The 18983-nt window shown below is 43.7% G+C and overlaps 1 protein-coding gene across 4 annotated transcripts in view; it reads left to right on the forward strand.

Moving 5' to 3' along the window:
* The first annotated feature begins 1516 nt into the window (after positions 1 to 1516).
* Positions 1517 to 18983, forward strand: part of DGKI (diacylglycerol kinase iota) — a 445642-nt gene continuing 428175 nt past the window's right edge. For all 4 annotated transcript variants that reach the window (XM_064373122.1, XM_021674149.2, XM_064373130.1 and 1 more), the window contains exon 1: positions 1517 to 1920. In XM_064373122.1, coding sequence (XP_064229192.1) covers positions 1517 to 1920 — 404 coding nt within the window. The remainder of the gene's footprint in view (positions 1921 to 18983) is intronic.

Raw genomic sequence — 18983 nt, forward strand, 5'->3', positions numbered from 1 at the left:
CGACTGTCCCTTCTGAAGATGGGGTGCACTAAACCGGGGTGAAGCACAAAGACCACTGAGCAGCCTGGCTTGACTCCTGGCTTTGCCAGTTTGTACTTGCACATGTCCAAGCCCTTGAGAGGTGCTGTGGAAACGTAGAGGTGGATGGGGTAAGTGCTTACACAGCACTTACTATATAAAAAGGAGGGCTTCATAACTGCTAGCAGTTTTAATTTTTATTATTACTTTTCCTCCCTGCACTACGAAAATGCATTTATCTTTGTCTTATTATAAGGTAAATATGAGGAGAATTACAGAATATGGGTGTTAGAAAAGATTTGACATATCTCTGTTCATTTTCCTAATTTTAGTGATGAGGAAATAAAGGGAAATCAAGCAATTTAGATTGTTTCCAGTCTTAAATTCTTTGTTCATGGGCACACCACGCCAACCTGAAACTGTTCACTATTCTGATTCTCTTACCACCACGTACATGTAGGTTTGTAGTCTGGTTACGAACTCTACCTTGTCTTAACCCATAGATCGTTCCTGTGTTTGCCGACAGCAGCGATTTCTTGGGTGGAAACCCCTAATTTGGGAAACAATCTGTCTTAAACACTTTGTAGCAATCACTCAAACCGCACAGTGTTCGATAATCTTAGAAACAAAAACTGGGGTTGAGGTGGACAGTTAAATTCTGCAGCTTGGATTCGTTTCAGCAGTGGGGTCCCAAGTGGTTTGAAGCCCCTTCCGCCTCATTTCCTTATCCGAACACCACAGCGGCGCCAGGCGCTCGGGTCCTCACTTCTGCCTCCTGGATTCCCTCCGCCTTTCTGCTTCACCGAGGGCCCTGCGATCCGATTCAATCGAATTAACTGCTGTTTAGCGAGAGTCTGCTGCGCCTAAGGAAGGCACCGGGCGAGGAGCAGGGTGGGGACGCATTTCGGGGATGCTGGGGCCCCAGCCCGGAGACTGGAGGTCGGCGCTTCGACTTGGCACTCGCCGGCGAATTCGCTCCAACGTTCCCACCCGCGGCGCTCCTGCTACCTCCCTCTTCCCTAAATGCAGCTCCCGCTACCTTCCCGCGCCCGAGGGCTGCTGCGGGCCCCAGCTCTGCTGGCTGGAGGGCGGCAGTGAAGAGGGCGCTGGCCCAGCGTCGGCAGCCGGGCTCAGGACCCAGGTTGGCGCGCGGCGGTCCTGGTCCCAGCCTCGCGGTGCAGGACCCAGGGCGCGGCCGCTCTCCTCGGAGTTCCCTGGACGCTCTCCTTCCTGATGCTCGCCGTCCCTGCCCTGGCGTCCCCAGCCCGGGGGCGTAGCCTCTCCTCCTCTCTCTCCTTCTCCGCCGCAGCCCGTCGCCTCTGGGTAGAGTTCAGGTTCAGCCCGGGCTTTCGCTCGGGATGTAGGAAGAGGCCAGCGGGACTGGAGGGCGCGGGCCGGCGCGGGCGGGCGCGGGAGGCGGGGAGCGGCGGCCTCTGATTGGCCGGGGCGGGGGAGTGAGCGGAGTTTCCCACAATGCCCCGGTGCGGTGCAGCCGCGGATGGATGCTGCGGGAAGGGGCTGCCATTTGCTGCCCCTGCCAGCGGCGCGCGGACCTGCCCGCGCTCCCGCAGCCGCCGCCGCCGCCAGCGCCGCCAGCCCGCCCGGCCTTTGCAGCGGCGCCGCCTGCGCTCCCTCCGCGGCCGCCGGAGCGGGCGCCATGAACCCCAGCTCCTCGGCGGGAGAGGAGAAGGGGGCTACGGGCGGCAGCAGCAGTAGCGGAAGCGGCGCCGGGAGCTGCTGCCTGGGCGCCGAGGGCGGCGCGGACCCGCGGGGCGCAGGGGCAGCCGCGGCGGCAGGGGCCGCTGCCCTGGAAGAGTCCGCGGCCGCCGGCCAGAAGGAGAAGGACGAAGCGCTGGAGGAGAAGCTGAGGAACTTAACTTTCCGGAAGCAGGTCTCGTACAGGTAGGCGCGGGGAGCCGGCAGCCGAGACAGGTGCGCCGCGGCTGGAGACCCACTCTTCCCCCAGCAAGGGGCGCTTCCGCGGAGTTGGGCACCTCTCAGTTTCCATGCCTCTGCTTCTCCCTTTCCCCCTCTCCTCCCGGGGATGTCTGTCCTCTCCCCATCCTATCATTACAGGCTGGAGGGAAGCAACGCCTGCTTTCCCCCGTGGCAGGAGAGAACCATTGGGTCCCTAAGGTCAGAACAACAGAAACTGTGTGTGTGTGTGTGTGTGTGTGTGTGTGTGTGTGTGTGTGTGTGTGAGAGAGAGAGAGAGAGAGAGAGAGAGAGAGAGAGAGAGAGAGAGAGAGAGAGAGAGAAAGGTTACAGACTCAGAGATGCTTAGTTTTCTGAAGAGAAGTCGTCAAAGTTGCCCCTAAGCAGGTGTCATCTTTAACCCCGCCCCCAACACCTTCCAGATTTCACTGGATGAACCTTTGGCACTAACTTGGTAGCTGAGATCACTCTGACAGGCAGAAAAGAACAGCATCATACTGAGGATAAATCCTTATGGAAGTTGGACCTGCCTCGAAATCCCCCATGAAGGAAGAGTGGGTTTATGTCTGTAGATTCACCACTGGCTATGGGGGTTCCATGCCTGCGTGGTCCTTGCCTCTCTCCTGGCTGGAGGAGGGTGTGGGGAGCCTGCTGGCAAGCTAGTGATGAAGGTGAGAGTGGGGGACCATATTTGCACCTAAGGATGATTGTATGTGTAAGACAAGGACAGTGTGGGATCAATGGCCTCTAAATTAGGATAAAAGATAACCCCACATTGTTTTAGAATCCAACAAGGAGAAATTAGGATTTATTAGGGCCTCTCTCCCCTCCCTTCCGCAGGTAAGAATAAAGATATTGACCGGTTTGAAGAGTTGTCGACACTAAGTCTGCTGCTTGTTGATGTGAAAGGTCAAGGTAATATGCAAGCATAGGTTTACAAAGATGTGCATTTGCTGGAGCTAAGAGGGTTTCTGGAAAAGGGGTCAGTGAAAACATTCTTGTAACCCTACTCTTTCTGAGTTAGTGTTCCCTTCCCAAAAACCATATAAAGTATTAAGCCTGTCACACCATGTGCTGTTATGTAAGCAAATGCAGATGACAGAGGTGTGTGGGTTTGGGAGGGTGTGTTTTATTTATGGGGGCAGGTGTGTGAATCATTGGAATCCCCACAGGCATCACCTGGCCTGGAGGCCACAGTCACTAGGGCATGTGCTCTGTGCCTGAGTGTTGACTTCTGATGACTCCTGAAACGCCTTCCTGGTGTGGTTGTTGCTTCTGCGTTCCTTGCATGCATTTTGTTCTCGGTGCGCTGGGGGAGTTCTCCACCTGAGTTGTTCTCTTAGTTACTCACACAGATCAGGTCCAAATGGATCTTTCTTTTTATACTTTGGTTTCTAAAAATAGTCAGATGGTGGGGAGGGGGGTAGCTCTAGGGAGGTATGCTAGGACACAGGCAGTTCTACTTCCTAGTTATGATGGCCTGTCTGGCCCTTGGGGGAACAGGGACTACATTCAACCTAATTTAGGAGCTGTGAGTTGGAAGGGGGTGGTGATTACGTGAAGCACAGTGTGGGCTGCTCCTGGCTCATTAGTATTCATCAGATTCCTCATTGGGTAGGAATACAAAGCCAGAGTTTGCAAGGGAAATCATTTCAGCTTGCCTCTTGGCAGGGGTCATTCTCTGAGCCTCCTTCCTCAAAATGTATGTTGTGTGGGGTTGCGGCTTTTTGAGTGCATGCTCACACATGCAAGTGTAAGTGTGTACCCACACAAACATAGACATGGACACAGACTCAGCATGTTTCTATAGAATAATAATAACATTGCGTCTATTTTACACTCCATCCATGGAGGTGGATTGTACTTCATAAACATCATTTCCTTTTAAATAAAGCTTTATAGTCTCCAATTCAATGAAAGACCTGCATCAGTGTCACCTCAGGTGGCTGGTTAAAAGTGCTCACCACCCCAGACTTACAGAATCAAACTGTCTGTGGGAAGTTTTAACAGGCTCCTCAGGTGATGTTTATGCACACTAATATCTGGGGATTGCCACCCTAATTCCACGCCTACCCAAGACTAAACAACTGATCTTTGAACTCATAAATGCTACCCAGCCAAACCAGGCCAGGTAGTCTCAAAGTCAGAGGAAAGATGGTGAAAAAAGAGGTGCTCCCATCTGGAGCATGTTTGTCCCTGGGTAACAGGAAAGTGTCTCCATTTTGATCACTGTTGCTAACTTGTTTTGGAGTCATGATGAGTGGCCTGCCCACTCGCCACGGTGGCCATTCGTGCTGGACTCCTGCAGCTGGGCTGGCTGTTTTACTGTGGGATGGGTGAAGGGTCTGCAAAAAGAAGAGCAGCTTTGGCAGGAGCTGAGGGTTGGTTCCTCGGTAAGGACCACACCACCTCCCTTCTGGGGGCATCTGAGGACGGGGCCTGGTGAGAGCTTATAGAGAGGAGGCAGGAAGGCCTCAAAGAATGGAGTCTGAGTGAAAGGGCTCAGTTAGGATATGGAGCATGGCTGCCTGTGTAAGGGGGATCATTTGAGGTGGAGGAATGGAGATTTGCAGGTAGGCAAAAAATATCTTTTGAAGAACATGGATATATTTGGAAAGAAACTTAACAGGCACAAAGAAGGGGGCTTTGGGAGAGGGCGTGCGCATGTGTGTGTGTGTGTATGTGTGTGTGTGTGTGTGTGTAGGGGGGTCTCATCTGCTCCTTCTGTTGCTAAGGAACATATAAGCTAGGGTTTAAAAATAAATGAGGAGTGGGTGGGCATATGCAGTGACTCCTGTCTTTTTAGGAACCAGAGCCCTTTACAAAAAACCTTTAAATAACCATTTCTGGAGGCAGATAATTCATTTTGCTTGACTTCTACTTTGTTAAGTAAAATAAACTCCTTTCTATACTCCTAGATTTCCCCTCATTATCTTTCCTTTGTTGGCTTTTTTTGAGAACCATTTTTCCCATGAGAATTTTTTGCTTTATTTCAGAATCTGCACCCCTAGAGCAAATAGTCTCTGTCGACTGTAAAGCTGAAGGTTTGAAAAGGCAGTGCAATTGAGCTGGTACTTTTCTTTTAAAATTACTACTTCTATTTTCTTTGCAAATTACGGTGCTGCAACAGATACATATGTGTAAATGACTATATAATGTGTAGGAACTTTTTTTTTAAACTGCTGTAAGAATTCCCATTTAAGTCAGTAAAATAAAAAAAAAAGCCTTCAGAAACACATAAGGGAGGGGAAGGAGAAGGCAGCTGATATTTATTGTCTTCTATGCAACAGGCACTGGGCTAAGTCTTATTGTATATTCTGTCTTAATTAGTCTTCATGACAGTCCTATGATGTGATTATGACTATTTCCATTTTATGGAAAATGAACCTTAAGCATAGAGCTTGGGTAGGAGGCAGAATTTAAACACAGATGACTCTAAAGGACTTTCTCTTTAGACCACATCATGCTGCTTCCCTAAACATTTATTTTAGGTTTGAACTCTCTCCATGTGTACATATGTGTGTGCATGCGTGTGTACAGTGTGGGCTGTTCTTCCCCCTCATCCGTAATACACCACAGGTCATTATATATTATCTCTTGCATACCTTTTTTTTGGATTGTGGCCCTTTGCCTATATAATTTTAAGGAACTCTTCTACCGTCTCAGAAATAAAAATGAATATAAATTCATGATTGCAAATATATTGGTTTTGCTTCTGAGAACAAAACCACCTGCATGCACCCACTATGAAGATATCCATGTTAGAGGTTTATATGCCTTTGAAACAATTCACACAGGGTTGTGTAGGTGAACTTAGATCCAGTGAAGAGCTGGACCATCTGTACATCTTTGGGCAGTACAGAATGAGTGATGAAATAATTTTGCTTGTCTGGGCAGACCATTGCTTATGAGATGTTGATGACTGTGATTTAGTTTCTCTACTCATAAACCAGGCTGATAATACTAAATCTTTCTTAAGGGAAGTTTTTGGTAAGAGACAGAAATACGAACAAGGAGTATTAAATGTGTTAGTTTGGGCAAACATGTAAAAAATATTTATTATTCTTTACAGGTTGATGATTAGAATGTAGTATTTCTGTTTTGTGTTTTGTCCTGCAAAGTAAGGTTGTTATTACAAGAAAGACATTTGAGGAGTTGGAAGCCACGTAGGGTAAAATGGACATTGTTCTTCTTGCATTGTAATCAATAGTATATGGGGGAACTTTTCTTCTTGTGAATATCAGTATGTAGCATCCTCTTTTGTAAATCCATTTTATTTTGTTTGTATCTGTGCTTTGCACATCTGTTAGATTTTTAAGGACTTTAGGATCAGATTAAAATCTTGGTTCTAATTTAATTCCTTTCTCAGTAATTACTTAGGTACTGACTGTGATTTCCTCAGTTAGGATACACACTGGGCAAGATTTCAATTCAGCCACTGTTCAGAGTACTTATTCTGCTCTAAGTGATCGTTTAGAGGCTTGATTTTTCACCTGGGAAAGTGACAGTGTTGGGTCCTGTGGAATCTGGGAATAGGGAAGTTGAAGAGAGGTCTTTGCTAATGTTCAGTTCTGCTGTGGCAACAAACAGCAGCATTGCCTCATGGGGACAAATTAAATTAGACTAGAGTGAGCTCTTTCCAACACTAGACTTTCTAATCTGAGGAAATGAGGGTTCCCATCGAGAGCCCAGGCTGCCTACACCCTCTATGTTCTTTTGGCCTGGGAACTGAGAATGTGTTCCCTACGCAACCCCAAGGTATTCTTGAAATTGAGTACACTGTGAGACCAGAAGCATCTGGAAGAATTACTGCCTACACGTTGGGCTGTGACATTTACTTTCTTCCATGGGTATGCATTGGTAACACCGATCCTGTGGAGACTAATTATTTTTCTTGAGACCTTATAACTATAGTTTTGGGACAGTCGTTACTGCAAATAAATGATGGCATGTGAGCTTTTCTTACAGTGAATAACTTTGAAGGAAAGATCAGAAGTACAATGAAATCTAAGCCATGAAACTTTTTCATTAAAATTTAATTTGCTCAAAATGCCTATAACAATGGGCTAATTTCTAGTTGTTGCAACTGGTTGAAACCTATTTCAAGGCACAACAAACAATGCAGATAATTGGAGAAATAAAAATACCAAGCTAAGTCTGTTTGCCCCTAATGCTTCCACAACTCATTGCCAGCTTGTTCACAGGCAAACTCCTCAATTGGTGTGAGCTCAAAAGGGTCCACTTTGGGTGATGGGTCCTGGTCCTCCCCTGTCCTCATATGGCACTTTAAATTAGCTCGGTTAGGACTGAAGTGTCATTTTCTGTTTGGGGACTTAGACTAGGGTTTGAACTGGCATCTTTCTGCTAATCTCGGAGAAGTTATGTAACTCCTTTGAGGCTCAGTCAATTTATCTCTAAAATGAGATAATAGTAATACCTAACTTACAGGTTTGTTAGGAAGATTAAATGAGTTACTTTATGTAAAGGGCATGGCATAGTGCCCTCCACAGAATTAACTTGTGTAATTATTACCATTCTCCAAACTAAGTTGTTAACTCCTTTGAAGACAGAACTTACACCTGATCATTTGAATTGCTGACTCTGATTCTTCTTGCTCGGTAGGTGTTGGATAAGTATTTATTGAATGAACGTATTTAATTGGCATCTTTAAATAAATTACTACTGTTATTCATTCTTGGTTCATCTGAATTGTGAGTTTCTTTTCTATTAAAGAAACCTCTGCCTATTTCTTACTTACGCTTTGTCCATCAGCCCAGGACTGTGTTTCTGTTTACAGCTTCCCGTGTGAGTACCTGCATCAGCCATTTGGCCAGCTGTTGGAGGCTAAGAGGGGTGACAGAAACTCTTACTTAACCAGCTATTTGCAGTTTGTCAAAGAAAAGGCCTTAATTTGCCTTCTGAGTAGCACTAATTAGCTCTCCAGTTCTCTTTCTGTCTGTCTCATCCCTTTCCAAGGGGCAGTATTGATTTTCTCCTCAGAGAATTTTCTGTTGACTTTTGCTTCAGTGATTAGAACTGAAAAATGCAGAAAAAGGGCTACCCAGCATTCCTGGAGTCCTGACCTTTCTCCAGCCGGCCAGAGGTCGCTCCAGCCACCTCTGTTCTATATTACTTCTCCCACTCTTTCCTTCCAACTCATCCGATTGACTTTGGTGAAAATGTTATTTTAGAAAGAATGCATTAGTCCACTTAGTGATTCTAAGTTTTTGCTTTGCCTTTAACCCACTTAATAACCAAATCTTCGGAAAGCTTCAGCTACTTTTTATTCATGTACCATATAGAGCACTTGAAGAATGGCTCATGAGTGTCCTGGCACCCTTAGTGTTCAGGGAGAGGCAGTATGAGCACTGCTTGGGTTACTTTAGAGAAAATTAAATCATCTGGTGTGTGCATATTAGCTGAAGGAGGGGGCTGTGATTGGGTAGAGGTGGGAAGAAAGATCTTTGCATATGAATGTTAATGTGTTTTCCTTCCAGCCCTGAGTTTTGTGAGCCTTTGAAGTGAAGCAAACAGCATGTTTTTAAAGGCAACAGCTTTCTAACAGGGGCTTCTGTCATTCTTACATCCCAACCTGAGTTTTGCTGAAATGGAAATTTGCCTTTAGATTTCCAGACTCATAAATAATGCTCTGATAAAGGAGCCAATTCTGGTTTAAGCTGTAATATTAATAGCCTGACTTTTGTTAGATGTTGCGGAGAACGTTCAAAACAGTAATATTTAAACCACAATTAAATTTTATTTTTCTTACCTTTCAATTACATGAGAGGTAGAGGAGAGTAGTGGTGAAGAGCCCTGCCACCTGGGTCCATATCTTCACCTCTGCCTGCCGTGTGCCTGCACACATTACTTAACCTCTCCATGTCTTCATTTCCCTATCTACAAAATGGTAATGGTAGTAATACTCATCCTGTAGAATTATTTGACATTTAAATGAGTTGATACTTATAATGCTGCCCGTCACAAAGTACATGCTATATGTGTGTTTGTCAAAGTGATATTATCTATCCTTAAGTCCAGTTAAGGAACAGCTTTGTGTATTATTCTTCAAAATACAGAACATTAGTCAAATGTCAGTAGCTGGTGATAAAATTATTCAGGTAATATGAAAATGAGATAGACACAGACTTAAGAAATGTAATTGACAGGTTTTGGCATTCTTTAAGGTATAGAATATGTACTTTTTCTTTTGTAACTTTTTAGAACACAGTTCATTGTTACTAGGGGATGCAAAGAGGAGAAAACTGCTTCTCAGTGCTCTGGAAATTGGAGCAGACAGAAGGCAGAGGTCAGAGAAGACAGGCACAGTCAGTGTGCAGAGGAATCAGGTAGCAGCAACCCAAACTCCCAGCAGGTCATCTGAGAGGAGGAAGCCAGACATGGAGGGTTGGGTGAGAAGGGTCTCAGAGCTTCACAGTGTCAGGAATAGATAAGCTGATAAAGACCAAGGAACTAGAAATAGAGTTGTCCCCTGTGATTCCAGGACAGAGGTTATTTCTCTTCTGGCCTGTCTTGATGATGTCTGCTTTGTACATACAGACAATGGCTGGCTGGCATGCTCTGGCAGTACAGAAAGAAGCTTCACAGATGCTACCTGTCCTGGATTATTTCAGAAATGGAAGGCGCAGCCTTCTGGGATGTTCCATCAGTTATTTCAACCAGGCCAAACAGCAGAACGTATTTTGAAAGATGTAGATTGTTATTAGATATTTGTTGAACAAATAAAACTGCTCAAGCCTGTGAAGTAAATGTTGAGGAGGTGAATTTATGATTTTTTTTCCTTAAAAAAGGCGACTGCTTTTGTGTATCATGTAGTCTTTCAGGAAATAGCCAGAAAATAGACTCCTTGAAAGGACCAAAGTACATTTTAAAAAATGTGTCATTCCTTTGTACATAAGAAAGATGTCAAACTTGTAAGGAAAAATACATTCTTGTTATTTTGAAAAAAACCTTGAAAGCAATTTGTTGAAAGATAAAAAGAGCTTTACATAAGCTTATGTGGAAGTGGTTGGAAAGGGTTCCATGTATCATTTAGAGACAAACTTCGGGAAGATTCCTCAGGCTGAAAGGCCTGAGATCTCATCATTGTCCTATGGATGTGTCAGAGTTTGAGACAATCTCTCTCAGACGGAAAGCATTCTCTGTAAGAGAGTTTTGAAGGAAGAGCCTGATTTAAAAGTTTCTCCCTTTTAAGTTGGCCCCCTCTCAATGCGAAGACTGAGGTGTGGCATGTTTCTTTTTTCTTTTTTTTTTTGGCATGTTTCTTTTCCTCTGCAATTGAAGCACTGTCCTCAGCATCTCAAGTTAGACAGGAAGCTGCTGAGCATGGGCTTCCCTGACAGTGCACAACCTCGGGACTGCTTGGCTTTCACGGCTGTCATCAGCTTGGGCTGCTGTAACAAAGTCCCACAGACTGGGCGGCTTCTAAACAACAGACATTTCTTTCTCATCGTTCTGGAGGTTGGAAATCCCAGATCAGGGCACCGACATGGTCAGGTTCTGGGGAGGGTCCTCTTTGGAGCTGCAGACAGTTCTCTTCCCATGACGTCCTCATAGGGTGGAGGGAGTGAGAGAACTCCTGGGGCCTCTTTTAGAGGGGCACTCATCCTATTCATGAGCGCTCTACCTTCGTGACTGAATCGCTCCCAGTGGCCCCACTTCCTAGAACCATCACATTGAGGGTGAGAATTTCAACATGTGAATTTCGGGAGGACACAAACACCAGCCTTTTTTCACAATGTCCTGGAAAGCCACAGACATCACTCCTCTTGTCCTTCCCGGTGGCCTCTGAAGGCCATTCCCAGAAGCAGCAAAGGCAATCCATGCACTTCCAAGCTTTTTGTAAAGTGCAGCTCAGAGAAGGAAAAAGCTTTCCTTGGTGTTCAAATACTGACTGCAATTATTATCTTATCTCCCTACCTATGAATATTAATTATAAGTTACTGATTTTGCCAAATGCTTACACTGTGTCAAGAGCTGCTAAATATTTTACATTCAGGATTTCACTGAACCCTCAATTAAGTAGGGACTATTATTATTTCCATTTTACAGAGAAGAACATTGAGGCTTAGAGTTTAAGCAACTTGCCTGCAAGTCACACAGCTGGATAAGTGGCAGAGTTAAGATCTTTGCCTATATTTGCATATTGCTTATTACTTCCCTATTGCAGCTTTTCTGGTCCTCTTTTCACCCTTTCCCGTTATCCTCTCTGTCTGCAAATAGTCATATTTTCACAATCTAGTGGCTTACTAGACTAATCTCTATTGAGGAGAGAGATCCATGTGTTTCATCTTCTTGGGCCCAGCCAGACCTCACAAAAGACATAGAGAAAGGCCTTGACAAAGGTTGGTTGGCTGAGTGGATGGACATTCCTTTTATGTCTAAGCATAAAACTTAGCTCTGTGAATAATCATGTGCTACTGTCAGTGGTCAGGAGGTCAAGATTGAGCTTTCTGCGGTGTTTTTTTTTTTTTAAAACTATATGAATTTTCCATTGCACGAGATGAGGAAATAAATCCAGTTTCCTGGGGCCAGGAAATGATGGCAGGGATTATAGACTGGTACTGCTCCTTTTAAATTCTGCCTTCAGTACAAGACCTTGTGATTTGTTGTAATCAGAGTGGAACTTGAAGTGAGGTGATGGTACCATGGATTGGGGGCCAGTGAAGAAGCTAGGATTAATTTATGTGCACTTTGCATGTCTGAAATGGCACAGTCAGCCCCATTTGATTTTTACAAAATATGTTTTTAGATGAGGCTGGTCTTTTACCTTTAGCTGGAGGAAATGTTTGAGCTGTAAGTCTTTGCAATATGAGTTTTTCCATAACAACCTCCTTCAGCATTCATAAGTATGTTCATGAGTGCAGTTAGAGACACCTAGAAAGTTCCAAGGGAACATTTTGAAAACCTGAGTCACTCTTGCTCATTTGAAGAAAACCTTCAGAAACCTTAGGAAAATAAACCTCTACTTCAAAAATAAATGCCCAAGCTATTTAAAGATTAAAACAGAAGCTTTCTATGAGCCAGTGTGGAATTACTTATAACAAAGTCTAAGGGATTTTTTTTTAAAGACAAATTTCTGGAGATTTCTTAAACTGTTATACTGACTAAATTTAGGTACTTAATAATAATAAAAATGCATGTGGTGCTTTTACGGCTTACCATTTATAAACTCCTTTCACGTAATTAATCTAACTTTACCCTCAAAACAATCTTAGGTAACCCCGTATTGTTTTCATAGCCATTGCACATTTAAGGAAACAGTCACAGGAGCTAAGCGACTTTCTCAAGACTATGTGCCATAAGGGACGTTGCCAGCTTCAGGCTGGTTTTCGGATCTGAAGTCTCATACTCTTTTCACTGCAGGATGCTGTTTCCACATATGAATCTATGGAAAGATAGCACCATTTCCCTCTTATTAATTTTATTTACTTGAAATAATCTCACTAGTTAATCACAATGGACAAAGTTGGATTCAATCACTAGCTGGCATTCTAAATCCATATTGCATTGACAACGAAGATGACCCCATTTACATCATCATCACTCTTCCTGTACATGTAAAAACACGAAACTGCAAGTGTGATGGTGTATGTTTCATACTCCTCTTACTGGGGAAAACCTAAAAAAACAGGTAGAGATAGAGTCAGGCTCTTCTTTTGCATTAGTTGCTAAGCAGCAACCATTTCATTGTAAAGGAGATCCAGTTCAAGTAATGACATAGGTATTCCAAGAATAGTATTTCATTTTTATAGCAATTGCATTTCAGGTCTCCAGAAAGCATATGCTCCTGTGGCTCAGTGGTTTTAGGGGAAGAAATAGCCACCTCAATATATTTGTTGACTATATGGAGAAAATTCAAGATAGCTGATCACCTAATAACCAGACTTCTGTATGCTGCATGCAGTTCATGGGGGAGCAGGCTCAGGCTGCCTGTAGCTTGAAGGATTTGGAGGTCTCCAGAACATACTGCTGACAAACAGGTATGCTTTGAGGCTATATTTGACACTCACTGATACCATCTCAATGAAATACTCTGGGTAATTTAGAATTCTAAGGTTTTTGAAATAATATGGTATAGAACAAAATTTTGTTGTTGCAGCCAAGGTGTTGGATGGTGCCAAGATTTCATTGTATTGAGCTTTTGCTGGCAGCTGAAAGCTCTTCAAAATGAAGATAGAAGAAAATACGGTACAAGATAAGCATAAGTTCGTGGAGCTCAGTTTATCAGGAGAAGGGTCTGAGTGCAGAGGAGGACATATACTTAATGTCCCTATGGGCATGTGTGTGAAGGGGCGATGTCATTATACAAAGCCATCAGGTGCTATATTTTCCTGATTGCGCTATCATTATTAATTTTGAGGGTGGATTGATCTGTGTGCAGAAGCCCTTGACCCTGCCTTTTAAGGCATTTCTGCCATCTCTGTTGGAATTTGCCAAACTACGGGGAAACTTGTATCTATCTATACAAATATATTTTCTTTAGAGAACTGCTTCATGGGAGTTGTTAAGGGAGCAAACTTTGTTGTTTTCCAAGAGTGGGTTGTATAACACTGCTCCTCACCATTCACCTCCTCAAGACATTTAAGAGAAAATGACTCTTTCTGGGAGCAGCCGGGATGCTTGGAAGCTGGTCTTTAACTTCCAGTAAGTTGCCCTCCCATTTAAAACAAAGTACCTCTTCCAGGAACTAAAAGTCAGGCTCGGAAGAAGTAATCCATAGATGAATTCAGAAATGGGTCATGGTTATTCCTACTGTGTTGCTGGGTTCATTAGTGTAGCTGTTTTTAGCATCTCTCGAGCAATTAATGCCTCTCATATATGTTTCATCATGCACTTTTACAAGGACTCAAAACAGCTTTAGCAAAACAGCCCTTGTGTTATATGAACCCATTATGTGGATGGTGAAATCAAGACAAGAAAGGTTGGGGATGAAGGAACTAAAACTTTGACTTCCCAGCCTGGCATGAAACCATAGAAGTTCAAGATCCTAAGTGTCTCTCAGAAGAAGCATATCTGGGAGGTGCTTGATGATATACCTTCAACATTAATAACAATAACATTTACATTTATTGAGGTCTTACTTGCCAGGAACTGTGCTAAGTGTTTTACATATATAGTTTCAGTTAATTCTTATCACAACTTTATAAGGTAGATGCTTTTACCATTCATAGATTTACAGAAAAGGAAACTCAGGCACAGGATAATGAAATAATATGTCAGGGCCTTACTACCAGCAAACGGTGGAGCCAGGGTTTGAATTCCAGAACCCCCTATCTAGTGCCCTTAAGCATTATTCTGTGCCATATTTCTATATGCACCCCAAACCCTCTTTTTCCTTTTAGGAATGACCTTTGTCCTGTTGTGTGTAACCTTGTGGGGCTGTACATCAAGGTGCCTGGCTCTCCACCATGGTAACCAATGAGGTCTTTGGAAGCTGTTGTAGGGGGCTTCCTCTCATCACCCTGATAGCACCTGAGGGCAAGTGTATGACTTGAGCTTGGACAACCAGACTCTCTTGGACTTGGACTCTTAAAGGATTGTCAAAGCGATTGCCAGTTTGTTCATATCCACTAGCAGTGCCCTGGTGGGACAATTCCTGCTGCCTTGATTCCTGTCTTTATTCCAAGCATGGATCATGATATGGTTTGGCTTTGTGTCCCCAACCAAATCTCACCTTGAATTGTACTCCCATAATTCCCATGTGTTGTGTGATGGACCCAGTGGGAGGTAATTGAAGTATGAGGATGCATCTTTTCCCTGCTGTTATCATGGTAGTGAATAAGTCTCATGAGATCTGATGGTTTTATAAGGGGGAGTTTCACTAAACAAGCTGTCTCTTTGTCTGCTACCATCCATGTAAGACATGACTTGCTCCTCCTTGCCTTCTGCTATGATTGTGAGGCCTCAGCAGCCATGTGAAACTGTAAGTCTAATAAACCTCTTCCTTCTGTAAATTGCCCAATCTTGGATATGTCTTTATCAGCAGCATATAAACAGACTAATACAGTAATTTGGTACTGGGAGTAGGAAGCTGCTGAAAAGATACCTGCAAATGTGGAAGCAATTTTGGAACTGGGTAACAGACAGAGGTTGAAACAGTTTGGAGGGCTCAGAGAAGTCAGGAAAATATAGGAAAGTTTGGAGCTTCCTAGAGACTTGTTGAATGGCTTTGACAGAAATGTTGATAGTGATATGAACAATAAGATCCAGACTGAGGTGGTCTCAGATGGAGATGAGGAACTTGTTGGGAGCTGGAGCAAAGGTGACTCTTGCTATGTTTTAGCAAAGAGGCTGGTGGCATTTTGCCTTTGCCCTAGAGATTTGTGGAACTTTGAACTTGAGAAAGATGATTTATGGTATCTGGTAAAAGAAATTTCTAAGTAGCAAACTAATCAAGATGTAACTTGGATGCTGCTAAAGTTACATTTAGTTTTATAAGGGAAGCTGAGCAAAAAGTTCAGAAAATTTGCAGCCTGACAATGCGATGGAAAAGAAAATCCCATTTTCTGAGAAGAAATTTAAGCTGGCTGCAGAAATTTGCATAAGTAATAAAGAGCTGAATGTTAATCACCAAGACAATGGGGAAAATGTCTCCAGGGCATGTCAGAGGTCTTTATGGCAGCCCCTCCCATTACAGGACCAGAAGCCTAGAAGGAAAAAATGGTTTCATTGGCTGGGCCTGGGGCCCCTTGCTCTGTGCAGCGTATGGATTTGGTGCCCTGTGTCCCAGCCACTTCAGCCATGGCTAAAAGGGGCCAAGGTACAGCTTGAGCCATTGCTTCAGAGGGTTCAAGCCTTAAGCCTTGGCAACTTCCATGTGGTGTTGAGCCTGCAGGTACATGGAAGTCAAGAGTTGAAGTTTGGAAACCTCCACCTTGATTTCAGAGGATGTATGGAGATGCCTGGATGCCCAGGCAGAAATTTGCTACAGGGGCAGGGCCATCATGGAGAACATCTGCTAGGGCAGTGCAGAAGGGAAATGTGATGTTGGAGCCCCCACACAGAGGACCTACTGGGGCACCACCTAGTAGAGCTGTGAGAAGAGGGCCACCATCCTCCAGACCCCAGAATGGCGGATCCACCAATGGCTTGTACCATCCATCTGGAAAAGCCAGAGACACTCAATGCCAGCCTGTGAAAGCAGCCAGGAAGGGGGCTATACCCTGCAAAGCCACAAGAGTGGAGCTACCCCAGACCATGGGAACCCATCTCTTGCATCAGCGTGGCCTGAATGTGAGACATGGAGTCAAAGGTGATTATTTTGGAGCTTTAAGATTTGACTCCCATGGGGCCTGTTGCCCCTCTGTTTTGGCCAGTCTCTCCCATTTGTAATGGCTGTATTTGCCTAATGTCTGTATCCCCATTGTACCTAGGAAGTAACTAGCTTGCTTTCAATTTTATTGGCCTATAGACAGAAAGGACTTGCCTTGTCTCAGATGAGACTTTGGACTGTGCACTTTTGAGTTAATGCTGAAATGAGTTGGGGGGACTGTTGGGAAGGCATAATTGGTTTTGAAATGTGAGGACATAGGATTTGGCAGGGGCCGGTGGTGGAATGATATGGTTTGCCTCTGTGTCACCACGCAAGTCTCATCTGGAATTGTACTCCTATAATTCCCACATGTTGTGGGATAAATCTTATGGGAGGTAATTGAATTATGGGGGTGGTCTTTCCTGTGCTGTTCTTGTGATAGTGAATAAGTCTCATGACATCTTCTGGTTTTGTAAGGGGGAGTTTCCCCGCACAGGATCTCTCTTTGCCTGCTGCCATCCATGTACGATGTTCCTAGTTCCTCCTTGCCTTCTACCGTGATTGTGAGAAATGTTTAAATCCATTAAACCTGTTTTTCTTCCCAGTCATGGATATGTCTTTATCGGCAGCATGGAAACAGACTAATACAGTTCATCAGTCTTTCTATTGATTGTGAACTATACAACATTTTTCCAATAAATGTCCTTTTTGTTTAAGTTAACTAGATGGTTTAAAAAAGTCTAATTGATAAAAATATCATTGGTGAGTGGCCCACCAGCCTCTGCTGGTGAATGTCTTCAGGGCCAGAGAGCTCTTGAATACATCAGAGGGATAGTTATATCATTGGTCAGTTCTAATTGTTAGAGAGTTTTTTTAATAGGAAAAATGAATATATATCACTTAGTGAATACTTAGTATGTATTAGGCATTTTGTTACTTCCTTTTTTTAGTTTTCTTATTTAATTCTCACAACAACTCTGACTAGTTATCACTATCATACAGATGAGAAAACTGTGTCTCATAGAGGGGAAATAATTTAAGTCAAAGAGCTATTAATTGATGGAGTCAATTAATTGGATTCAGACTCGGTTCTAAGTCACCTAAAACCCCTATTTTTTTCCCTTTACATTCTGCTGTCTCTATGTTTAGTCCAAAACTCACTCTTAATTTTTTTTACCTACTTAATATTACATTGCATTTCTGTTCAGGATAACACCTTTTCCTTTCCTGTATAACAGGTCTTCAAATATTTGAAGTCAAATATCACATGCCACTTTAGCTCTTTTTTCTTTAGGCGGAACCATCTCCACTTTAATTCTATCCCTTATCCAAAAGTGATTTTCTTTTTTTTTTTTTTTTTTTTTTTTTTTTTTTTTTTATTGCATTTTAGGTTTTGGGGTACATGTGAAGAACATGCAAGGTTGTTGCACAGGTGCACACCTGGCAGTATGATTTGCTGCCTCCCTCCCCTTCACCTATATCTGGCATTTCTCCCCATGCTATCCCTCCCCAACTCCCCACCCCCCCCCACTATCCCCCCTCCCCCCAACAGACCCCCGTGTATAGTGCTCCCCTCCCTGTGTCCATGTGTTCTCCTTGTTCAACACGCGCCTATGAGTGAGAACATGTGGTGTTTGATTTTGTGTTCTTGTGTCAGTTTGCTGAGAATGATGTTTTCCAGGTTCATCCATGTCCCTACGAAGGATGTGAACTCCTCCTTTTTAATGGCTGCATAATACTCCATGGTGTATATGTGCCACATTTTTCCTGTCCCCAAAAGTGATTTTCAATCACCTTCACTTTTCTGGCTCTTTCTAATTTGCCAAGCATACTGGGTTATCCATGGCTTTTCTTCATAAAAATGGAGCACTGAACTAAAAATGTGGTTCAACCAAGGTCACTGTTAGCACATATGGTGCCTTTGTTCAAATTAGAAACAGGTTTCAAGTCTGGGATGAATGAATTTGCGAAAGTTCTCCTGCCCTCCAGAGCACAGTCAACCCCAGCTAGGACCTCTCCTGTGGTGGGGGGACTGAGGCTGGGTTTCTGTCCCCATCTGCTTCTGCTTTGGGTGCCCTGGTACAGGATACACCTACACACCATAGGCATAGCTTTGGGGACTTCTTTAGCTTGCTGTGGCTGTTGGTTGTGGATACGGATTAGCATGAGTGCAGACCAGTTGCTATGAAACTCATTCCAAAAACTGAATATCCAGACTGCCAGTTCAACAAATTGCTGGTAATATTTCCAAATTATTTGCTTAGGTTGCAGCTATTTTACTTAAGACTGACCATTTTAGTTTGGCTAAATGTTTACTTGACTTGTTTCCTACTTATTTCAGATGCCAAGCCCTTCTAGAACATTCCACATCCATCCTTTTCTCTGCTCATCTATCTGTTCCTCCTTCCAACTCTTTCTCTTATTTTTCCTAAATGAGAAGGGACACACACTCTCTTAAGCTCTATTTACTACGATCTTTATTTTTTGTCTTATGCCTGCATCATCCTCCTCTTGACCCTGCTGCTGGTAGAGAAACACCTGTGACTCACTCTTCCAACACTGGCTTAAGCTATTTGAGAGGTTTTGGTGAACTTTCTTTCAGTGAGTTGACACAGCCAGTAAAGAAATCTATCTGGACTTTGGCTAAAACTATATTTGGTGGTCAAGCAGATTACTTATTTTATCCAGAGGATAGCATTTTACTATTTCATGTACAAAGGCTGTGCCATTGAATATGGTAGGCACTAACCCCATGGGC

The sequence above is a fragment of the Aotus nancymaae genome, unplaced genomic scaffold (assembly GCF_030222135.1).
Source record: "Aotus nancymaae isolate 86718 unplaced genomic scaffold, 86718_ANA_hifiasm-v0.15.2.pri h1tg000002l, whole genome shotgun sequence".
NCBI classification, from domain to species: domain Eukaryota; kingdom Metazoa; phylum Chordata; class Mammalia; order Primates; family Aotidae; genus Aotus; species Aotus nancymaae.